This window comes from Mustela putorius, unplaced genomic scaffold, assembly GCF_011764305.1.
Source record: "Mustela putorius furo isolate JIRA1106 unplaced genomic scaffold, ASM1176430v1.1 tig00000281_pilon_pilon_pilon, whole genome shotgun sequence".
In the NCBI taxonomy this organism is placed as follows: domain Eukaryota; kingdom Metazoa; phylum Chordata; class Mammalia; order Carnivora; family Mustelidae; genus Mustela; species Mustela putorius.
This window is the reverse complement of record NW_025421343.1, coordinates 19,207,667-19,230,765: the sequence shown is the minus strand read 5'-3', so window position 1 is coordinate 19,230,765 and position 23,099 is coordinate 19,207,667. Positions and strand designations below refer to the sequence as shown.

General features: G+C 38.6%; 1 protein-coding gene and 1 non-coding gene across 7 annotated transcripts in view; both read left to right on the top strand.

The window, feature by feature from the left end:
• The window catches only part of MTA3 (metastasis associated 1 family member 3), a 214,257-nt gene that overhangs the window by 109,598 nt on the left and 81,560 nt on the right, over positions 1–23,099 (top strand). For all 6 annotated transcript variants that reach the window (XM_045079170.1, XM_045079166.1, XM_045079167.1 and 3 more), the window contains exons 5-6: positions 18,112–18,175; positions 22,385–22,502. In XM_045079170.1, coding sequence (XP_044935105.1) covers positions 18,112–18,175; positions 22,385–22,502 — 182 coding nt within the window. The remainder of the gene's footprint in view (positions 1–18,111; positions 18,176–22,384; positions 22,503–23,099) is intronic.
• Positions 21,407–21,513, top strand: LOC123391825. Its single transcript, XR_006606540.1, has one exon. It is a non-coding gene; the product is annotated as a U6 spliceosomal RNA (small nuclear RNA).

Here is a 23,099-nt window from a genome sequence, read left to right as displayed (position 1 = left end):
TGCTTTTTGGGGGTGCAGGAAGAGAGGCAGCTCACATCATGCACAGTGCCTGAAGTCATTACTAACAGATGATATGCCGCAAACTCTCTAAAGCACTATAACATTGTTATGTCACATGCTGGACCTGTTCTGGATATATAATACTGTATTCAGTCTTAGACCATATTTATCAACCTTGGCTTTTAAAAATTCTGACATTCATCGAACCTTTGTGACAGATGTTATTCCAGTTGCTTTATATGTATTTTATTTACTCCTCACAGACTTTATAAAGTAGGTCCTGTTATCCCCATTTTATAGACGAGACTGAAGCCTGAAAAGGTTAAGTAACCTGTCAGTTTCATGACTTTTATATAGCAGATTGGGAGATTGAACCCAGACCACATGGCTGCAGATAGACAGAATTATGAAGTGTACATGACTGGAGGTGTTAAACAGCATCAGAGATAAAAGAAAAGCTATTGAGTTACTTGTTGGATGGGTAGGCTCTCTGATATTTTATTTTTTCACATAATTTTCTACTCAGATGTTCAGGTCAACAGGACAGACTACATTAAAAACGGTTAAACATATAAACTATACTATTATACTAAAAGATGATGCTGCTGCTAGATGTACAGTAGCCGCTGGGACCTACCTGCTTGATTGGGTTCCTGAGTTTATGGATATAACTTGTATTTGGTCCAGTGTCAGTTTTTTCCACATCTTGAACACAAAAAGCTTGGCTTTTTAAAAGCTGCTAATTACAGCATTCTGCGTATGATGATTAATGCCTCTTCCCAGCCTCTGGTGCAGGTAGTTAGTCATTTAAAAAGAGCCAGTTCTTTCCTGTTTGCCAACTTGGGATTCTGGATCACAGCCTTTGAAGTTATGCTTCATTATGTCTTAAAAGCATTTTCTTAGGTACCTGTTGATTATTGGCCTCAAATATTTCCTGCAGTAAGGGCTTTTGGACCTGATGATTTGTCCTCTAAGTCTGTCCTTATTGTGAAGACAGAGTGATGGTGGAGAAAGCATTATATCCATGTTGTTAGACTTGGCCCTCATTCAGAGCATCAGTGGTAAGGATCCTGCCTGCCTCATTGCTTAACCTCGTCCATGCATTTTAAGAAGTTCAGAGAAGCTATTTCAGAAAGTGATGTCAGCGGTAGGGTAAGTCTTAAAGACATAAATGCACATAGTGTTCAAGTAGTCCCTTCATGGCAGGGTGCCTCAGAGAAATCCTTACTTCTTATCCCTTTAAACAAATTTTAAGCTAGGATTCCAGAATATAGACATCACCATCATCATGATCTCTGTTCTTGCTCTGTAGAAGACGGGCTGTAACCACAATCGGTGGGAACCTCTCCTTGGTTTCTGCCATGCTGCTGCTGCATGGTTTCCTCACCTCCAAAATGAGGAGCTTTCTTAATTCAATTGAAAAAATATCTTGAGCAGCCATTAAAAATCTTGGGGCTTATGTATAATTTGTCTCGATTGTTCTAGACAGGCATCATCTTAGAGTGTAAGATTCTTGAAGGTTGGTGTCTTTATTTTTCTTTTTCCTGCCTGCTGTGGAACACTGCACGAAACAGCCAGTCAGAATTCGAAGTTTGCATTGTTTTCATTTAAGTACCTATTCTTGAAGGGAATAAAAAGTCATCAACAGAGAGTAAAATAATCTCTTCTCAACTATTACTGATCATAAGTGAAGTTTTAGATTATGTGCCTCCCTCCTTTCATGAGAATGAAGGATTGGATGTCTGGAATTACAGGTTACTCGGGACTCTCAGAGAGTGAGTTATCAGAGTCAGTGTCAGGCTTTTACCTGGAGGGCTAGGCAGAGGATAGGAAGTTGTTTCTGTGTGCATACTATCACTGAATAATGTGAGTTTATGAACAGTAGAGAGCAACCATGAGAAAGGGAGAAATTGAAGTTTCTAGCGAGCAGGAGTTACTTGAAGGATGGAAGACCAGAGTTCTTTTCTTGATCCCCAATATTGGTAAGGTTAGGGAAATAGATAAATAACTCTAATATATTTGAGTGTTACTATAATTAGAAACATCAGATTATAATATGTGCATATCTAATAGTTCCATTATTTGGATTTTATTTAACCGAAGTTCCGGATGCAAGTTTGTAGAGAGATACATACTCATTTGTTGTCTATTGAAGACTTATTTTATTTAGTCAGTAGTTTTTACTTTGTGAATAAATGAAATCATTCTCATTAGTAAGTATGTGTCTGCATCATGAGTATAAATAGGAATTTGGTATTTGATAGGTTTTAGATTTAATATCAGAAAATGCAAGCAACTTTTTTTTAAAAAAAAGATTTTATTTATTCATTTGAGGGAGAGTGAGAGAGAGAAGCATATTCCCTACTGAGCAGGGTGCCCAATGTGGGGCTTGATCCCAGGACCTTGGGATCATGACCTGAGCTGAAGGGAGACACTTAACTGACTGAGCCACCCAGGTGCCCTGCAAGCAACTTTCATCTTTAGGGTTTCCCATATTTTGGGTTTTCTTCCTGAAATGCAAACACATCAGACATAGAATGGGAAGAAGTTTATTTTATGATTTGCAAATTTGTACATTAGACAGAGAGGGAAAAGACCATTTTGATTTCATTTTTATCACTTTCCTTGCTGACAACATGGCTGGTTCTAACAAAGACAGAATAGATGGAAATTCACTGAGAACTCTGCTTTATCCTCCTTTCTCCCGTAGCAGTAAACTAGGATCATTAACTATTGGTGCTATGTGATGCAGACCTGTTTTTAATTTAAGGGTACATTTTCCTTGCAAAATGCTCTTTCTTTCAAGAATCATTGTCAGTTCAGAGGCGCTTGTGTGGCATAGTCAGGTGTCTGACTCTTGGTTCTAACTCAGGTTCTGATCTCAGAGTCATGTGATTGAGCCCCAGCATTAAAATTTTAAAGATTTGGGGCACCTGGGTGGCTCAGTGGGGTAAAGCCTCTGCCTTTGGCTTGAGTCATGGTCCTGGGGTCTTGGGATCGAGCCCCATGTCGGGCTCTCTGGTCAGCAGGGGGCCTGCTTCCCCCCGCCACCCCCTTCCGCCTGCCTCTCTGCCTACTTGTGATCTCTCTCTCTGTGTCAAATAAAAAAAAAAAACAGTTTTGAAACTTTAAAGATTTTATTTGAGAGAGAGAGAGATTACATGAGAGAACAAAAGCAGTGGGGAGGGGCAGAGGCAGAGGGAAAAGCAGACTCCTGGCTGAGCAGGGAACCTGAAGAGGGCCTCCATCCCAGGACCCTGGGACCACAACCTGAGCCGAAGGGAGATACTTAACCTACAGAGCCACCCAGGTGCCCCTACATATTAAAATTTTAAAATAAATATGTTTATTTTCTGATAGTGAAAGAGTTTTAATTTATTGTTTAAATGTTGAAAATACAGGAAGAGGCACGTACACAAGCACATACCCTTGTCATTTCTGCATTCAGCACCACTGACATTTAGATGTGTCATTCCTGCATTTCTCTTTTCTACTCTTAATGTGTACCATTGGACTGGGGCTGTGCATTGCCAGAAGTGCCCAGGAATGGCAGAGGCACTGCATTCCATGTGTGTGGGACTTCCTCTCTCATTAAGTAGTGCTTAACACTTCTTTTTTTTTTTTTTTTTTTTTAAATAGTGCTTACTCTTCAGCGCCACTGGGATCATCTTTGCTCTTTCTAGGTTGGTTGGTTTGTTTTTAAATATTTGAGAAATGTGGTTGGAAAAAGGAACAATGGAACAGCAGGAGGAGGGGAGGACCGTTAAATAAAGGCTGGAAAAATTCCATTCTTGAGAAGCTGACAGACATGCCTGATAAGTTTGATATATGTGAGGGAGCAGAGTAAAACTAGAGTAAGAATACTTTGTCACTCAGAAACAGTGCTCATTCAAAAACAAATCCAAGTGTCACCGCCCTGGAATAGGCAAAGATTTCCTGTGATCATGAAGGTACTACTCTTCAATGTTTTCTTGAAGTTTGACTGTTTTACCTTTTGTATTTTTTAACCCCCCCTTTGAAAAAAAAAAAAAAAGGTAGCGGCTCTGGGGTGGCTCAGTGGGTTAATCCTCTGCCTTCAGCTCAGGTCATGGTGTCAGAGTCCTGGGATCGAGCCCCTCATAGGGCTCTCTGCTCAGTGGGGATCCTGCTTCCTCCTCTCTCTCTGCCTGCCTCTCTGCCTACTTGTGATCGCTCTCTCTGTCAAATAAATAAATAAAATATTTAAAAATAAATAAATAATAATTTTTTTTTTTTTTTTAAAAAGGAAGTTCTGTACCCAGCAGGGGGCTCATACTCACAACCTAATCAAGAGTCTCATGCTCCACCAACTGAGCCAGCCAGGTGCCCCACCTTTTGTGTGTAAGTCTGTTTTATGTATATGGTGTGAAGAGGGGTTAGTCAGAAAACTAAGATTAAAAGATACGTTTAGGGTGCCTAGGTGACTCAACCGGTTAAGCCTCCAGCTCTTGGTTTTGGCTAGGTCATGATCTCAGCGTTGTGAGATTGAGCCACTGGGTTCCGCGCTGGGTGTAGAGCCAGTTTAAGATTCTCTCTCTCCCTCTCTCCTGCTCCCAAAAAAGAGATATCATTTACAGTGTCATCAAAAAGCATCAAACACCTAAAATAAATCTAAAGAAAGGTGTATGAGAAAAGGGGAAGGATGTGTAAAACTTACATAGAAACTACAAAGGATTGCTGACGGAATTAGATAAGTGTGTGTAAATTGAGAAGCTGTTTCCAAAATTTATGAGAATGGGAAGGACCAAGAACATTGAAAGCAACAGTGTTTTCAGAGCTTTGTTTGTGGACTCCTGAGTGTCACTTAGACCTTTTCAGGGGCTTTGTGAGATGGAAACGATTTTATAACAATAGTAACATGCTACTTGCCTTTTCTATGTGTTGATTTTGCAAAAGCTGTTGTGGGTAAAGTCAACATGAACCAAGTCAGGGGCACTAACTTGTGCTAGAGTTGTCACTGTGTTCTTCACCTCTGTGCATTTCCAGTAAATCAAACAAAAAACTAAAATGACAAGTTCCACTTAAGAATGTTCTTGATTGACAGGGGCGCCTGGGTGGCTCAGTGGGTTAAGCCTCTACCTTCGGCTCAGGTCATGATCCCAGGGGCCTGGGATCGAGTCCCGCATTGGGCTCTCTGCTCAGCAGGGAGCCTGCTTCTCCTCATCTCTCTCTCTGTCTGTCTCTCTGCCTATTTGTGATCTCTCTCTCTGTCAAATAAATAAATAAAATCTTTAAAAAAAAAAAAAGAATGTTCTTGACAAAATAGTACAATTTATTATTTTAATAAATTTCAATTCCTCCTGTTTAATTTTTTTATTTTTTTATTTTTTAGGGGTGGGATAGAGGGCGAGGGAGAGAGAAATGCGAGCAGGCTGTGCACTGAGTGTGGAGCTGGATGCGGGGCTGGATCTCACCACCCTGATACTGTGACCTGGGGTGAAACCAAGAGTCAGAGGCTTAACCCACTGAGCCATTGAGGCTATTGTCTTCCAGAATTTTCATGAAATCTTTGAAACCGTTGTGGGTGATGGCCTGTTTTTGAATGGTTTTAGGTTCTTTTATTTCTAACTCTCTTACTTTCATTTTAAAGGCATCTCAGAAAAGAGGAGATAAACATTTGAGCTTTGTCTGTCATTTAATTAATTATTATTCTGTTCAGGCTCTAAAAGTAATACCCACCCCACATTAGAATGCTGTTAAACTTCTCTCAGGTCACTAAAAAATATAGTTTACAGTATTGGGACTTGTCTCTCTGTGTCTCTTTGTTCAAGTAGACTTGTCAAACTATTTGGGAAATGCATTGTGACTCTGATAAGTTTATTCACCAGTGAAAAAACATTTCCATCCATTTCTGAAAGTTGGAATTTGAAAAATTTTTTGATCCATGTTTTACTTAGAGCAAATAATATTTGAAGGTAAAATTTTTCTTTAGGGGGCGCCTGGGTGGCTCAGTGGTTAAGCCGCTGCCTTCGGCTCAGGTCATGATCTCAGGGTCCTGGGATCGAGTCCCGCATCGGGCTCTCTGCTCAGCAGGGAGCCTGCTTCCTCCTCTCTCTCTCTCTGCCTGCCTCTCTGCCTACTTGTGATTTCTCTCTGTCAAATAAATAAATAAAATCTTTAAAAAAAAAAAAATTTTTTTTCTTTAGGTGGTCATGCATATCAGAAACTAATGTATGAACTGAAAATGTGTATCTATGGAGTAGAGTTTTTTTTTTTTTTTTTAAATAAAAAATGTTCCAGAGACTGTGAAGCTGTAGTTAATAGATGAGAGTTGATGGGAATAGATTGCCATAGTGAGTTTATGAATTGGCATGGTTGGGGGACAGTATATCCATATATGGTTTGAAGTAAATTGGCATCCAAAAGCAGTGGATAATAAAGAAAATGTGTTTTGTTGTCAAGATCGCAGAAAACTGATCTGCTCCCCTCCTTTTAAAAAACATAAACATCTGGTTGGAAGAACAAATACTGTTAAAATGTCTATACTGCCCATAATAATCTACAGATTTAATGCAGTCCCTATCAAAATACCAATAGTATTTTTCACAGAACTAGAACAAATATCCCTAAAATTTGTATGGAACCACCAGAAGACCTCAAACAGCCAAAGCAATCCTGAAAAAGAAAAACTTAACTGGAAGTATCACAATTCCAGACTTCAAGTTATATTACAAAGCAGTAGTACTTAAAACAGTATGGCACTGGTATAAAAGTAGATATACATAGATCAATGGAGCAGACTAGAAAATCCAGAAATAAACCCATAATTATATGGTCAATTAATCTTTGACAAAGGAAGAACGAATATGCTGTGGGAGAAAGTCTTCTTCAAGTAAGTATTGGGAAAACTGGATAGCTAATTACATGCAAAAGAATAAAATTGGACCATATTTTTTTTACCATATACAAAAGAAAAAACCCCACTAAAAATGAGTTAAAGACCTAAATGTGAGACCAGAAACCATAAAAATCATTGAAGACAGCACAGGCAATAATTTCCCTGACATCAGTTATAACACAATTTTCCAAGATATATCTCCTGAGGCAAGAGTAATAAAAGCAAAAATAAGCTATTTAGGGGGCACCTGTGTAGCTCAATTGTAAAGCATCTGCCTTTGGCTCGGGTCGTGGTCCCAGGGTCCTGGGATTGAGCCCCATGTCAGGTTCCCTGCTCAGCAGGAAGACTGCTTCTCCCTCTCCCACTCCCCCTTGCTTGTGTTCCCTCTCTTGCTGTCTCTCTTTCTGTCAAATAAATAAATAAAACCTTAAAAAATAACCAACAAAACTATTTAGGACTACATCAGAATAAAAAGTTTCTGTACAGTGAAGGAAAAAAATCAAAATTAAAAGGCATCCTACGGAATGGGAGAAGATATTTGCAAATGACATATCCAATAAAGGATTAATATGTAAAATATATGAGGAACTTACTCAGCTCAACACCGAAAAAATAGATAATCTGATGAAAAATGAGTAGAAGACCTAAACAAACATTTCTCCAAAGAAGACATATAGATGACTGACAGGCACATAAAAAGATTTTGTTCAGCATCACTTATCATCAGGGAAAAGTTTCAGGCAAACTGAAACTATACTGTCAGAATGGCGAAAATTAAAAACTCAAGAAACAAGTGTTGGTGAAGATGTGGATAAAAAAGCAACCCCCTTGGGACACCTGGATGGCTCAGTCTGTTAAGCATCTGCCTTCAGCTCAGGTCGTGATCCCAGGGTGCTGGGGTCAAGTCTCGTATTCTTGGGCTCCTTGCTCGGCAGGAAGCCTGCTTCTCCCTCTGCCTCTGTCCCAGCTGTGTGCTCTCTCTCACTGATAAATAAAATCTTAAAAAAACAAACAACAAAACAAACACTTCTCTATTTCAAAAAAAAAAAAAAAAAAGGAAACCCTCTTGCATTGTTGGGAATGTGAACCGGTGCAGCCACTTTAGAAAACAGTATGTGGTTTCCTCAAACAATTAAAAATAGGAAAAAAAATTTAAAATACTCACTACTGGGTATTTACCCCCAAAATACAAAATACAAAAACACGAATTCAAAGGGGTACATGTACCGCTGTGTTTATTGCAGCATTGTTCACAATAGTCAAACTATGGAAGCAGCCCAAGATAGGTGAATGGATAAAGAAGATGTGGGGTGTGTGCGTGCACAAATACACACAGGAACATTGCTCAACCATGAAAAAGAATGAAATCTTGCCATCTGCAAAAAGGTGGCTGGAGCTGGAGAATATAATGCTAACTGAAATAAGTCAGTCAGAGAAAGACAAATACCATATGATCTCACTCATGTGTGGAATTTAAGAAACAAAACAAAAGAGCAAAGGAGAAAAGAGACAAACCAAGAAATAGACTCTTTATATAGAGAGAACAAACTGATAGTTATCAGAATGGGGTGGGGTAGGGGCATGAGTGAAATAGGTGATGGGAATTATAGCATTCACTTAATCACGATGAAAAATAATTTTTAAAAATGTAAACAGTAGGCCCTTGGGTGGCATAGTAGGTTAAACGACTCTTGGGGCGCCTGGGTGGCTCAGTGGGTTAAGCTGCTGCCTTCGGCTCGGGTCATGATCTCAGAGTCCTGGGATCGAGCCCCACATTGGGCTCTCTGCTCAGCAGGGAGCCTGCTTCCTCCTCTCTCTCTCTCTCCTGCCTCTCTGCCTGCTTGTGATCTCTCTCTGTCAAATAAATAAATCTTTAAAAACAAAAACAAAAACAAAAAAATGTCTGACTCTTGGTTTCAGCTCAGGTCCTGATCTCAGGGTCATATGATCAAGCCCTGAGTCAGGTTCCATGTTTAGCACAGAGTCTGCTTGGGACACTCTCTTCCTTTGGGGCACTTGGGTGGCTCAGTCATTAAGTGTCTGCCTTTGGCTCAGACCCTGATCCCAGGGTCCTGGAATTGAGCCCCACATCGGGCTCCTTGCTCCGTGGGAAGCCTTTTTCTCCCCCTCCCACTCCTCCTGCTTGTGTTCCCTCTCTTGCTGTGTCTCTCTGTCAGATAAATAAAATCATAAAAAAAAATGTAAACATTTGGGGAGGATATGTAATATATTGACATGGCTCAAAATCATAGTATGGGGTTCAAAATCAAAATGTGGAGTACACAGTACAATTTCTTGCTCCTGTATAGCCCCCCAGCCTATCACTATTCCTAGAATCTTGTGTATACTTCTAGAAACATTTCATGTACATAGAAGAAATGAGATGTGTGTGTTTGTGTCTGTAATAAGTCGTGGAGTAAATTATACACTATTATATTATACGTTGTGAACATGCTATAAAGGCACCTACCTATTTGAGTTGTATCTTTCCACAGAAAGCTTTATTCAGTCAAAGCAAGGTTAACATAATTGTAAACTGGGGGTTTACAGACTCAGTGATGTTTGTAATTGTGACAGTTGTAAACTGGGGTTCCGGACTCAGTGACATTTCACTATACATTCAACTTGCCTTCATACAGGGCACACAAAGCAAAGCACAGTACAAAGTCACACAGCAGATAAGATACAGGAAGGGGTAAGAAGTAAACCAACCAGCTGCTAAGTCAGTCTGTGAGTGCACAGTTGAGATGAGGTCTTGGTCCCATTCAGGTCAGCTCTTGGTGCTTACTGCTTATTAGGTTCGATCACTGGAGCATCTCTGTTGTGGTCAGAGATCAATCTGGCAGAGCTTTCAGGGGGCAGTTGCCTTTTTAATGCGCCCAGACACGGAAGGGTCAGCATCTAGAGAGTATGTTTGCTGCAGAAGTCGTTCATTTTTAAAGAATAGTTAGTCCTGGGCCTGGGCCTTGCAGGTCTCTTCTAGTTGTACTGATTATCAACTCAGTTCTTCCGGGCTGTCTTGGCTTTGCGGGTTATCAGTTTTGGAAGCCATCAGCCCATGCTGGTTTCTGTGGTATCTGGTCTTAACTATAATGCCCTTGGCATTACATCACTGCTTGACATGAGTCACTGCTTGACATGAGTGACTCCATCTTACTGTCTGTGTTGTGGTTTTTAAATGAAATTATTTTGGTCATAATTCCATATCTGATAGCAAAGATCTGCTTCATTCTTTTCTGTAGCTGTTTTATATGTCTAATTTGTTTAATCCTAATTGACAAACAACTGGTTCATTTTAGTCTTTTGGTGTTAAAATGAATCCTGCAAAGAATAGACTTGGTCTATTCAAAGAATAGACTTGGTCACTTCACAGTGTGATTTTGAGGAGATGTACAAAATAAATTTTACCAAGTAAAATAGATGAGAATGTCCTAATTATGTTTTTTGGATTTTGTATTTATTTGTATTTCTGTGCAGGGAGATTCAAGTGAAAAAGGATTTGTGATTTGTTTTTTGTTTTACTTTTTTTTTTTTTTTAAGATTTTATTTATTTATTTGACAGACAGAGATCACAAGTAGGCACAGAGGCAGGCAGAGAGAGAGAGGAGGAAGCAGGCCTACTGCTAAGCAAAGAGCCAGATGTGGGGCTCCATCCCAGGACTCTGGGATCATGACCTGAGCTGAAGGCAGAGGCTTTAACCCACTGAGCTATCCAGGCGCCCGGGGTTGTTTTACTTTTTAGGGTTTTGTAATTTTTAAGTTTAAGTCTGTGAGGCCGGCCTTTTTTGTCATCTTTAGAGAAAACAACAACCAAAAATGTTAACTAAAGCTCTATGCCTAATGTGGGGGTTGAACTCAAAACCCCACATGCTCTAGTGAGTGAATCAGCCAGGTGACCTGAGAAAACAAATTTTTCAAAAAGATTTATTTATTTATTTATTTATTTATTTATTTATTTGATAGAGATCACAAGTAGGCAGAGAGGCATGCAGAGAGAGAGAGGAAGGGAAGCGTGCTCCCTGCCAAGCAGAGAGCCAGGACCCTGGGATCATGACCTAAGCCAAAGGCAGAGGCTTTAACCCACTGAGCCATCCAGGCGCCCCCTGAGAAAACAATTTTTAAAAGACTTATGTTTATTGAAAAATAGGTAGTGATGCTAACATAGAACTCCCTTAAATTTGCTTACTCTCTTCAGATTAGCTATTAATATTAAAGGAACTTATTTGGAATCTAAAAAAAGATTCTAATAAAAGGATTTTTCTTCCTGTACTAATTTTTATTATGCCAATGTTTTTATTTTAAGATGTTAGAATTTTGTGATTTTATTGCTGTTTGTAAACAAAATTTTAATTAGCCAAAAGAGTACTGTTGATGACTACAAGTAGTCCTGCTTAAGAAGCTAACACAAGAGGGGGCGCCTGTGGCTCAGTTTGTTAAGCATCTAGCTCTTGGTTTCAACTCAGGTTATGGTCTCGTGGGTCATGGGATCAAACCCCACATTGGGGGGAATGTGTACTCAGCAGGGAGTCTGCTTGAAGATTCTCTTCTTCTGCCCTTCCCTTGCTCACACTCTCATGCTCGCAGTCTCTCTAAAGTGAAATAAATCTAATAAAAAAAGGAAACTAACATAAGGAAGTTAATTACTTAGCATTCTTAAACTCATAGGATTGCCTAGTAGAAGAAAGAGGAAAAATACAGTGAGAGAAAAATCATACCACAATTTAACATTTTAAAGTCTACATGTTTAGCACACTTCTTCTAGAATGTTGTCTTTTTATGGTATAATCTTTACCTTGAAATGATTATCCTCTGTGGGTTGAAGTGTTTCCTTCTCTGACAAGAATCCCAGGGCAGAATGGGCTGGGTGAATCCCAGAATCCCACTGGGCTGGATGAAAGTATATACTACATGTTGTCCCAAGCTCTGGTGTTCCACATGGTTGTGAAAATGCCTGTGAGATTTTTTTGGTAATCAGAACAATTTGTCGTACTGTACTAGGAAAGAGGACCTTCCTGATACCTACTGACTTCTTTTGGACATTCCACTTTCTTGTAGCTATAAAAGGCAAAAGTGGGGGCACCGGGGTGGCTCAGTCGTTAAGCTTCTGCCTTTGGCTCAGGTCATGATGCTAACATCCTGGGATCGAGGCCCACATCGGGCTCCCTGCTCAGCAAGGAGGCCTGCTTCTCCCTCTCCCATTCCCCCTGCTTGTGTTCCCTCTTTTGCTGTATCTCTCTCTATCAAATAAATAAATAAAATCTTAAAAAAAAAAAAAAAAGGCAAAAGTGGTACCAAGAGAAGGATCTTTTTCCCCCTTGAATTCCTCTTTTACAGTTCATTTTGTATTTGTTATCAAATCTCCAGAATCATGGATTCAGGTTTTGTTGCTTTGGTTTTCTCCACATGCCACAGAGAGAATGAGCTTTCCAAAACATTACTTGTCATTTTTCTTTGTGGAATCCATTGATCTGGGGAGCCTGGGTGGCTCCGTGGGTAAGCCTTTGCTTTCAGCTCAGGTCATGATCTCAGGGTCCTGGGATCAAGCCCCACATCAGGCTCTCTGCTCAGCAGGGAGCCTGCTTCCTCCTCTGTTTCTGCTGCCTCTCTGCCCACTTGTGATCTCTTTCTCTCTCTCTGTTAAATAAATAAATAAAATCTTAAAAAAAAAAAAGAATCCATTGATCTATCACATTAAACCCAGACTTCTCTTCTTGGCTTTTTATTTTTTTACCTTACCTACTCAAACACCTGTTCCAGGTTTTGTTTTGTTGGGCTTCTTTAATTTTTATTTCCTAACATCTGTTAAAGCAATATTAACAGAAAATGTATCTTTGAATAGAAATATTTAAAGTCCAGATTTCTTTCTCTCTTTTTGGTCCTTTTTATAGTCTGAAGATACAAAATCACTTTTGTTTTAGGGTCTTTCAGGTGTTTGTTTCTTAAGAAATGCGTAAGAAAACTGGTTCCAGGGCACCTGGGTGGCTCAGTCAGTTAAACCATTTGATTCGTGATTTTGGCTCAGGTCATGAGGCCTTGGGATAGGGCCCCACATTGGGCTCTGTGCTCAGCACAGACTCTGCTTCAGATTCTTTCTCCCTCTCCCTCCCACTCACTCCCTCTCTCAAATGAATAAAATCTTTAACTAAAGGAAGGGAGAGGGGGAGGGAGGGAGAAAGGAAGGAAGGGAGGGAGGGAAGGAAGCAGGGAGGGAAAGAAATACTGGTTCATCAGCTCTAGAGCAGAGGTTCTCAGCCAGGGACAGTTTTGTCTCCTGGGGGTCATTCAGCAAAGTCTGAACAGTTTTGGTCGACTCAGCTAGGTGTGGGGGTGCTACTATTGTCCAATGGGTCAATGCCAGGAATACTGTTAAACACCCTGTGTACATAGGACAGCCTGCCACAGCGAAGAATCCCCTGGCTTCCTATGTGAATAATGCTAAGGTTGAGAAAACTTGGTGCAGACTCATGGTAAATAATCTTTGCTTCTTGGTATCTGTATTTTTTTTTTTTTTAAAGATTTTATTTATTTATTTGACAGAGAGAAATCACAAGTAGTTGGAGAGGCAGGCAGAGAGAGAGAGAGGAGGAAGCAGGCTCCCCGCTGAGCAGAGAGCCCGATGCGGGACTCGATCCCAGGACCCTGAGATCATGACCCGAGCCGAAGGCAGCAGCTTAACCCACTGAGCCACCCAGGCGCCCCTTGGTATCTGTATTAATTATACAAATTTATACACTTTGTTTAATTAGGATCTCCCTTTTTACTTTAAATTTAAATTGTATTATTTTTAAAAGTCAAATATATGCATATAGTTATGTAATAATATCCAAGGCAGTCGTAAGCCTAGTTCCCCCTCCACAGGCATTTTCAGCTTTTCTGTGTGGCTTCTGTATTTACACCACTCTTACACTGCTACTGTTACTTTTTCAATTTTCTAAATCTCTACTCTCTCTTCTCTTTTCCTTTCCTTCATGTTCCCAATATATCACAGCATTTTTTTTAACTTAATAATCATTCATTGTATTTTATGAACATGTAAGGATTCCCCATGTATTCTTTCTTGTACAACCTTTTGTTTTTCCTTGAAGTTGATTGTTTTGCCATTCTTTTCGATTAGTCTTCTAAAATAGAAAAAATTCTTGGTCCTTGCTTATCTTGAAAATGTTTTCTGCACTTAGCCAGTGATTTGTTTAGGCATATAATTTTGCTTTGGAAATCATTTCATTCAGAATTTTGAATCTTTCTTTTAGTCCTATTTAACTGTGTTGCTGTTGTGAAATGTGATTTTCTGAAAGCATTTTGGATCTTTGAATTTCATTATTTTTTTGTTTGGTTGTCCATTGTATTCAGTGGATTAAATGCTATGTAAAACTGCCTATTCGCTGAATTTCTAATCACAGAACCTAGCATTGTTTTTATATGAGAAGCTGTTCAGAATCCTGAGCAACTGTAAGACTCATGCGGCCATTGAGAAAAATGCCTTTTTTAAAAAAGATTTATTGGGGCGCCTGGGTGGCTCAGTGGGTTAAAGCCTCTGCCTTTGGCTCTGGTCATGATTCCAGGGTCCTGGGTCGAGCCCTGCGTCGGGCTGTCTCCTCAGCGGGGAACCTGCTTCCCCCTCTCTCTCTGCCTGTCTCTCTGCCTACTTGTGGTCTCTGTCAAATAAATAAAATCTTTAAAAAATAAATAAATAAAAATTTAAAAAGATTTATTTAGGGACACCTGGGTGGTTCAGTCATTAAGTGTCTGCCTTCCACTTAGATCATCCCAGGGTTCTGGGATCAAGCCCCACATTGGGCTCCCTGCTCTGCAGGAAGCCTGCTTCTCCCTCTAGTACTCCCCTGCTCACCGGCTTGTGTTCCCTGTCTCGCTGTCAAATAAATAAAAAATAAAATAAAATAAGAAATGGAAGGAAATTATTTTTAAAAAGATTTATTTATTTATTTGAGAGAAAAGGGCGTGTGCAGTGTGTGGGCGAGTGTGTGGGAGGGGCAGAGGGAGAGGGAGAATCTCATACAGACTCTCCCTGTTGAGCCTGGATTCCTCTTGGGGAACTTGATCTCATCACCCTGAAATCATGACCTGAGCCGAAATCAGGAGTTGGATGCTTAACCCAAGTACCCAGAAAAATGCCTTTTTTTAGTTAAAAAAGAAAAATTCTTTCATTGAACAGGAAGAGGTTTAGTCAGACCCTGCATCTCTGTACTAGTGGCTTTCAAGTTCACTGTGCTTAACGCTCACCTGGTGATGCTTGTTTTCCATGTAGACTCCTTGATCCCTCCCCGAGGTACTTGGATTCAGTAAATCTGACTGAGGATCATCTGGTGATACTTATCAACCAAATGGATTTCTTGATCCCTCCCCAGGATATTTGGCCTCAGTGAGTCTGGTGTGGCACTAAGAAATTTGCATTTTCCTAAGTGAGGACCCTAGTCAAGCTGCAGTGCTATGAAACTGAGAGTCTTTAGGCAGTGGGGAAATGGATGCTCATTTCAACTTCCTCTTTTATTTATATGAATAGGGAGTGTCTTTAAATAAAAGAAATACATAATTTGTGTGCACATTTTTACGTGTGGTGTTTGAGTCTGTGGGATGATGCTGTTATCTGTTAAGCAGATAACAGACCGATCAGCACCTGCCCTTAGACATGAGACTGTGTTGTGTCGTAATTATTGATTCACTTGTCTGTCTGGGTCCCAGCACACTGCACAGCCTCTGAAGCAGGACAGAGGATGTTTTTAAAAACCTTTTTCAGTGATCTGTGGGAAAGTGTGTTGTCTCTGGAAATTCTGTGTTGCCATGTAGTTCCCTGTAGAAGAGTGGTATGAATAATGATACAGGCCTGCAGTGATCTTTCTTTGTATTAAGGTCTTTAATGAATTTTGTATTTATATCATCATCTTTGGATATCTTTATTCCTTAAGGGCTAAAGTGTGGTGGAAGAGAACAATTAGGGTCATTGCTTGAGATTCAGCATCGACCAACTGGGTTATCTATATAACAGTTTGCTAATAGTTCCTTTGCTTTGGTCTTAAAATTTGCCATATTTTTTTCTGTGAGCCAAGATTTGTTCAGCATAAAGGAAACCAGCACTTTAAGTCTCTTTTTAAACTACTTTTATCAACAACTCTTGGCGTGGTAGAACATGTGTTAATTACATATTCATATTTACTTCATAAAATAATTCTGACTCAACCTCTTGCTTTGTTAGCTGTTAGTATATGTACTTGAATATTTTAAGTATCAGATTTTCATTTTTAATTTGGCAGAAAATACGCAGCTACAGTAAAGAAAATTTAAAAATGAAGATCACCTATTATTTTTTCATCTTTGCGTAAAAGCTACATTCCTCCAAATAATTTATATTTTAGATTGGCTGGGTGTCATCATGTTGTATCTCTAAAACAGTATCTAATCAGCATTCCTATCTCTTAATGTAATTATGAAAATAATGGTTTGATGATTCTGTTTAAATCATCTTGTCATTTCAGACAGTGTAGAGGAGACTAATGCTGTATTGTTTGTATGAATTTTCAGTGTCAGTTAACCCTTAACATCCGAATGGCTCTTAAAGAAAGTGGTATCTATTAAAACAACATTCAGCTTCCATTAAAAACAAAAAACAAAAAACACCCAACTTAGAGAACTATAAAAACCCAGAATTTATTTCTTCTAAGTGATTAAGTATTAAATGTTGGAAATCCTGCTCTTTCAGCTGTTAGAGAGGCAAAAAAAGAAACTGAAGCCTATTTTTGGAAAGCCCATTTGGTCTGTAAGCACGCTGCATGCGTGGTGCAGACGTCCACAGGTCACAAAACTTCTGTGGCAGCTGTAGATGTGCAAACCTCAGCAGAGCAGTATCCCTGCCCGTAATTCTGTCCTTCCTAAGGGCCTGTCAGGTAATTGTTGACTGTGAGTGTTGTTATGTGCTCTGAAGTAATCATGTTAATTCTTCTTCAGTAATATGCATGAATAAAATTAGAAAAACCAAAACCTTTATAACTCTCACTAACCAAATTAGAGACTTGACAGGATAATATGGAAAGAACACATGCTCTCAGAAGTCTTTTGAAGTGATATTAACTAGAGCTGATTACCAGAAAAAGATGTTTTTATGAGGAGAAATTTTTTTAAATCTGAGGAATGTACATTTGCAAAATGTTTAGTTAACTGTGATTGTTGATCTGTGTGTGAGCATTCTGCATTTTATTTTGCTTTTGGTAATTTTTTCCTTTCCGTTGTTTTCCACTCTGATATTCCAACAGCCTGCTCTTCCAGCTTCCCATTCAACAGATATGTGATGCGTTTGGATTTTGCACGTCATTTTGTGGGTTGCAAGCAGTGACTTCTGTTTACAAAATCAAATGACATTATAACGTTTAAAAAAATATTTTGTGTGTCCTGACCAATTATCTATAATCTGTATCAAAAGTCTCCTGTCAAATTTGTGGCTCCACAGAATTTTTCACACTAGTGAGGATGATTATACACGTCTTTGTAATGAATGCCTCTACCTGGGTAACCTTAATTTTTCTCAAGTGTAGACAAGCCTTTCCTTCCCCCCCCCTTTTTTTTAATAGACATTCATTTTCAAACTTACACCCAGGGCTATATGATCAAAGGTAAATGCCATCAGACTTCAAGTTCTGTATATCTGTAGATCTTTTATTTTGCCCTTTACTTTATAGCAGTATCTTTAAATTTTAACTAGGCTTTAGAGCAGTGTCAATAAAGGTAAGTTAGTTAATCTTGATATGAATGTGTATTATTTTTAGGTTCTCATATGCAGTGGCTACTTAAAAAAATTCAAAGATTATTTTACTTACTGGTTTGCACAGTGAAGTCTTATCTAAAGTCTTTGTATAAAATCGCCTCATATTAACTCTTTATAGATTCAGAAACTCACTTCTGATCAGAAGCTTTCATTGTACTCCTTTTTTTCTTTAATAATTAGGAAATACCTGTCAAGTGTTTTATATTATAAAGATTTACTGCCTAACACAGTTCCTTCCACAGGTTAGCCTTGCAGTAAATGTCTACAGACAGTCCTGTTTTTTGTTTTTGTTTTTGTTTTTAGGTTACGCAACACCAGGATTGTATAGCAAGTCTAAGTATGTACATATATGTATATTCCTAACTGCCATCTAGTTTCTTAGTATCAACTTTACATTCTGTGTATTCTTTATTTTGTATATGTCATCACTGTGAAGGTGATGTGGCTTTTCTTACATTTATCCACTTTTTCCCTCTCTCAACAGGGGAAAATGCAGTGTTGCCCTTCTGAATGAGACAGAGTCAGTATTATCATATCTTGATAAAGAGGTAATTCACAATTACACTTGTTTTGTGGTTTTTTCCCCCCTTGATTTCACACGAACCCCATACCTTTGAGTTTATTTTTTCTTGCACCAAGTCATTGCATTGGGAGAGCAGCATTATATAAAAGTATAATGGCTAGAATACATTTAGATAATTTGATTTTTCTGGTTAACTGAGATAACATTTGGCAAAAACTTCTGTGTCTGGTTTTTTTTTTTTTTTTTTTTGGTTGGTAATGAAAGGCTTTATACAGTATGATGATTTAGTTGATAGTCGAAGAACTGTTTTTGGCTTTATGAAATAAGTGACTTCTGTATACTTGGTACTCCTCCCTGTTTTTTTGTTTTTGTTGTTTTTCAAATAAACAGTTTTTCTTTTAGACTTTTTCCAGATGAGATCTTAACTCATGGTCTGCTTTCTTTCCTAAAATCCCAGTAAACTTTGTCAACTAAAAATGTTTCTGTAAACTTCATTAAGAAACATTTTAAACATTTTTTTAACAAGTTGAATGAGAGCATATGGTTCATTGGAGGAGGAGATTCCTCTAAACAGAATAGTCTACAGTGGGAAAATTTTTACTGTTAATGCTTTAGTATTTAACCTTTATAATTTCTTGGTGTTTTTATTTTCTCAAATCTTTATTTTTTGTATGTATGTGTGTGTGTATGTGTGTGTATATGTACTTACATGTGTGTATATGCTTTTAAACAATTAAAGGGGGGTACCTGTGTGACTCAGTCATTAAGCATTTACCTTCGGCTCAGGTCATGATACCAGGGTCCTGAGATGGAACCCCTCATTGGGCTCCCTGCTCATCGGGGAGCCTGCTTCTCCCTCTCCCACTTCCCCTGCTTGTGTTCCCTCTCTCACTGTGTCTGTCAAATAAATAAATAAAATCTTTAAAAAAAAAAAAAGAATTTAAAGCGTTATATTTTCTGTGAAAAAAACTTTTTTATTATACTTAAAATATTGCTTAAAATTTAAAAAGTACTTAAAATATACTTTAATAATTATACTTAATATATATACTTAACATGTTATACTTAAAATGTTGTCCCCTCATCTCAAATGAAGAATACATTACTGCAGAAGATGTTGCAGACAGGTAGAACTATTGTACATTAGAAAATCTAATAGAGAGGGGCGCCTGGGTGGCTCAGTTGGTTGAGCGGCTGCCTTCGGCTCAGGTCATGATCCCAGCGTCCTGGGATCGAGAAAATCGCTTGCTAACAAATAAATAAAATCTTAAAAAAAAAAAAAAAAAAAAAGAAAATCTAATAGAGAAAACTAAGAGAGAGTAAACACTCAAGGCAGAAACAAGATCGATAGTCTTTATAACTTCTACATGGGAAATTTAGAAAAGAATGTAGCAGTGTTTTTCAGTCAACATATGGATAACTGTATGGAGAAAGATAATGCTCAGAAATTAGCATTAGTTCACAAAAGCAGAAATAAAAGGAAGAAACACTGAGTACGTTTCAGTGTACTTTACTGGTGTATTTGGCTGTTAAGACAGTGTAATTTTTTAACTTCTAATTTTTAAAGAAGCATTATTTTTAAGTAATCTCCACACCCAACATGGGCCTTGAACCTACAACCATAGGATCAAGAGTCACATGCATGGTTCACTGATTGAGCCAGCCAGATGCCCCAACAGTGTGATTTTTTAAAAAGTGGTATTTTTGCCTTCTAATTTGTCGTTAGTAATTTCTGTGTGCTAAGGATTGTTGAAGCTGAAAATTTGCAAAGGACTTACTAGGATATTTTTCCTGTCCATTTGATTTTTAAGCACTTGGTCCTGTATCAATCTTTGGGAAAGGAACTGACGTCTCTGGCAGTGTATTTGAGGAAAACTTTTTTATTCAGAGAGCGCAGTTTAGTAAAAATAAAACTGCTTACGTTATATTCTTTTTTCAATTTGAAAAACACTTTATTCTTTTTTTTTTTTTTTTTTACTTCTTTATCTGTTATAAGACCATCCTTGAGAAAATCTGCTTTTTAAAATATTGAAATTGGGGACGCCTGGGTGGCTCAGTTGGTTAAGCAGCTGCCTTCGGCTCATCCTTGATCGAAATCGGGCTGCTTTTCTGCCTGCCTGTCCATTCTGTCTGCCTGTGCTCGCTCTCTCCCCTTCTCTCTCTCTGATAAATAAATAAAAAAAAAAAAATAAAATAAAATATTGAAATTGGCATATTTGAGGATGGTAACTCAAGGGACAACTTTCTAATCACGATTTTTTATTTGTTGAAAAATTACATTTACATTTTAAACAATTTCCCATATCAGGCACGACATATAAATTTAAGGAATTTTTTTTTTTTCTTTTAGAGAGAGAGCGCATGTGAGGGAGCACAAGTAGGGGGAGGGGCATAGGGAGAGGGAAAGGGAGAGAGAATTTTAAATAGACTCCAGGCTTAGCACAGAGCCCAACATGGGGCTCCATCTTATGACCCTGAGATCATGACCTGAGCTAAAATCAAGAGTTGGTTGCTTAACTGATGGAGCCACCCAGGTGCCCCAAATTTAAGGGGTCTGAAGCAACCTGGGTGGCCCAAAATAATAATTTCATCTCATTTTACTGATAAGTATGGCAGAATCCTATTTTTACAGAATCCTATGCTGACATATTTTACAGAATAAAAGTGACCAGAGGTGTGTCCTCTTCTGAAGTCGATGGTGTGCCAGTGGCAGTAGCTTTAGTTCCCTACTAACACTCTTTGTTGCTCCTGTCTTCAGAGACACGTATTTCTGATTATGTATTGATCAACCTGTCAACCTATTAAGCAGGTTGATTTATATATTCTGCAGATTTTTCTTTTCCCTAGGTAGTACATTTATATGCGTAAATTGTCACATTGTTGTGTCTTCTTAGCAATTTTATTGTTTAAGCTTTTCTTCTGATAGTGACCCATGTCACCTTGTTTTGTTCTCTCCTTTCCCTTTATCACTGTCTGTACAATCCGAAAGGAGAAAGCTTTACAGTCTGGCAGGTATCTCTTACTCGCAGCCTGCTCACCAGGGTCGTGGTAAAATGCGGATGGTAGAAACAGGCCCCTCCAAGATAGAAAGCAGAGAGTCATGCAGTAGATGACCCCCAGAGTCCTCGCAAGGAGCAGGGACAAGACTTTCTAAGACATCTGGTGGTTTTGCGGAATTCAGCAAAGGCCTGGTGCTTGGTCATTTTATCCTTTAGGCTCAGTCAGTAGAGCCGGTTTGCATTCTAAAGGACCTCGGGTGCTGCCTTTGGCAGCACATACACTAAAATTGGAACGATACTGAGAAGATTAGCATGGTCTCTGTGCAATAATGACAGGCGAATTTGTGAAGAAAGGGGCAGGTGGGAAGGACCTTGGCAAGTTAGTGGGTATGCTGCTAGTGGTAGGTATAGTTATGTTTATATGCCTATTTATATGTAAATATGAGTGCTTCAGGATTTAAAGGAAAGCTGCAGAATTGGAATTAATAGATGTTTAAATAATACAATGTGACATTTTTTTTTTTTTTTAAAGATTCCATTTATTTATTTGACAGAGAGAAATCACATGTAGATGGAGAGGCAGGCAGAGAGAGAGAGAGAGGGAAGCAGGCTCTCCGCTGAGCAGAGAGCCCGATGCGGGACTCGATCCCAGGACCCTGAGATCATGACCTGAGCCGAAGGCAGCGGCTTAACCCACTGAGCCACCCAGGCGCCCCTACAATGTGACATTTTAATGAGTAAACTGCATTTAAGCTCAACTCTTCTAAACTTTATTTAATGTGAGATGTTATGCATTTTAACATATTGATAAAATGTGGACGGACACTTTAAAAGTAAGTGTGCCAGGTGTCCTCATTGTTCAGTATGGGCTTTCGAGATTGGAATGCGACTTCAGGAGTCTTACTTGACTTACAGCTTAGCTTTGCTAGCTTTCCAGAATCTTGTTTTAGAGCGGTTAAATGGTTTTCTTTTAGACTAAAACAAACAACAAAACCTGATAGTCTACCTTTATTGTAAGCTGTTTATTTTTGCTCGATTTAGTTTTACGCTATTTTACATGATGACAGTAACATCATTTTCTTCTTCAAGATATATGAATTTATCCACCAAAATGAAATCTTACTTACTTTCTGAAGTTTTATGGTTTCTTTATGGTGACATTGACCTTATTGCTGTATAAAAAGTAGAAGGAATTAAGTTTACCTAAAATTTTCTGTCATTTTTTTTTTTTTCAGGACACCTTTTTCTACTCATTGGTCTATGACCCTTCAGTGAAAACACTGTTAGCTGACAAAGGTGAAATCAGAGTGGGGCCTAGATATCAAGCAGACATTCCAGAGATGCTCTTAGAAGGTATGTTTTCCTTCGGGTTTCAAGTCCTATGAAAACAAATAACGTCTTGAAACTCAAATATCCTTTTCCTCATCTGGGAAAGGAGACTTTTAGGCTGAAGTTTAAATGTTAAAAGTTCTTCCACTTGTAGAAATACAACAAATAGCAACAGAAAATAATTTGAGGAGTTGTTTATTTATTTTACATTTTTATGAGTTTTCTGGCTGTGTTTTCCTTTAATTTAATTTTATTATATTTTATTTTTTTAAGTAGACTCCATACCCAGTGTGTAGCACAACATGGGCCTTGAACTCACAACCCTGAAATCAAGAGGGTCTAACACTTAACCAGCTGAGCCACCAGCTGCCCTTATGCTTTTCCTTTTAAATGCAACTTTAAGAATGTTCTTAAACTTGTTGAACTTGTGTCTTAATGTGACACATCCATGCCTTGAGGTCCTGAAGGCCCCTAAGTCATCTGTTTGAGGTGGTCTGGAATCTAGTGAAGATTTTGGGATTTGGGCTAATCTGGGGTAGTGTATGTACTGGAGAGAGGATTCAGAGCTTTACATTTTAAAAACAACTTAGGACATAACTTCCTTTCTCCTCTTATAACTGT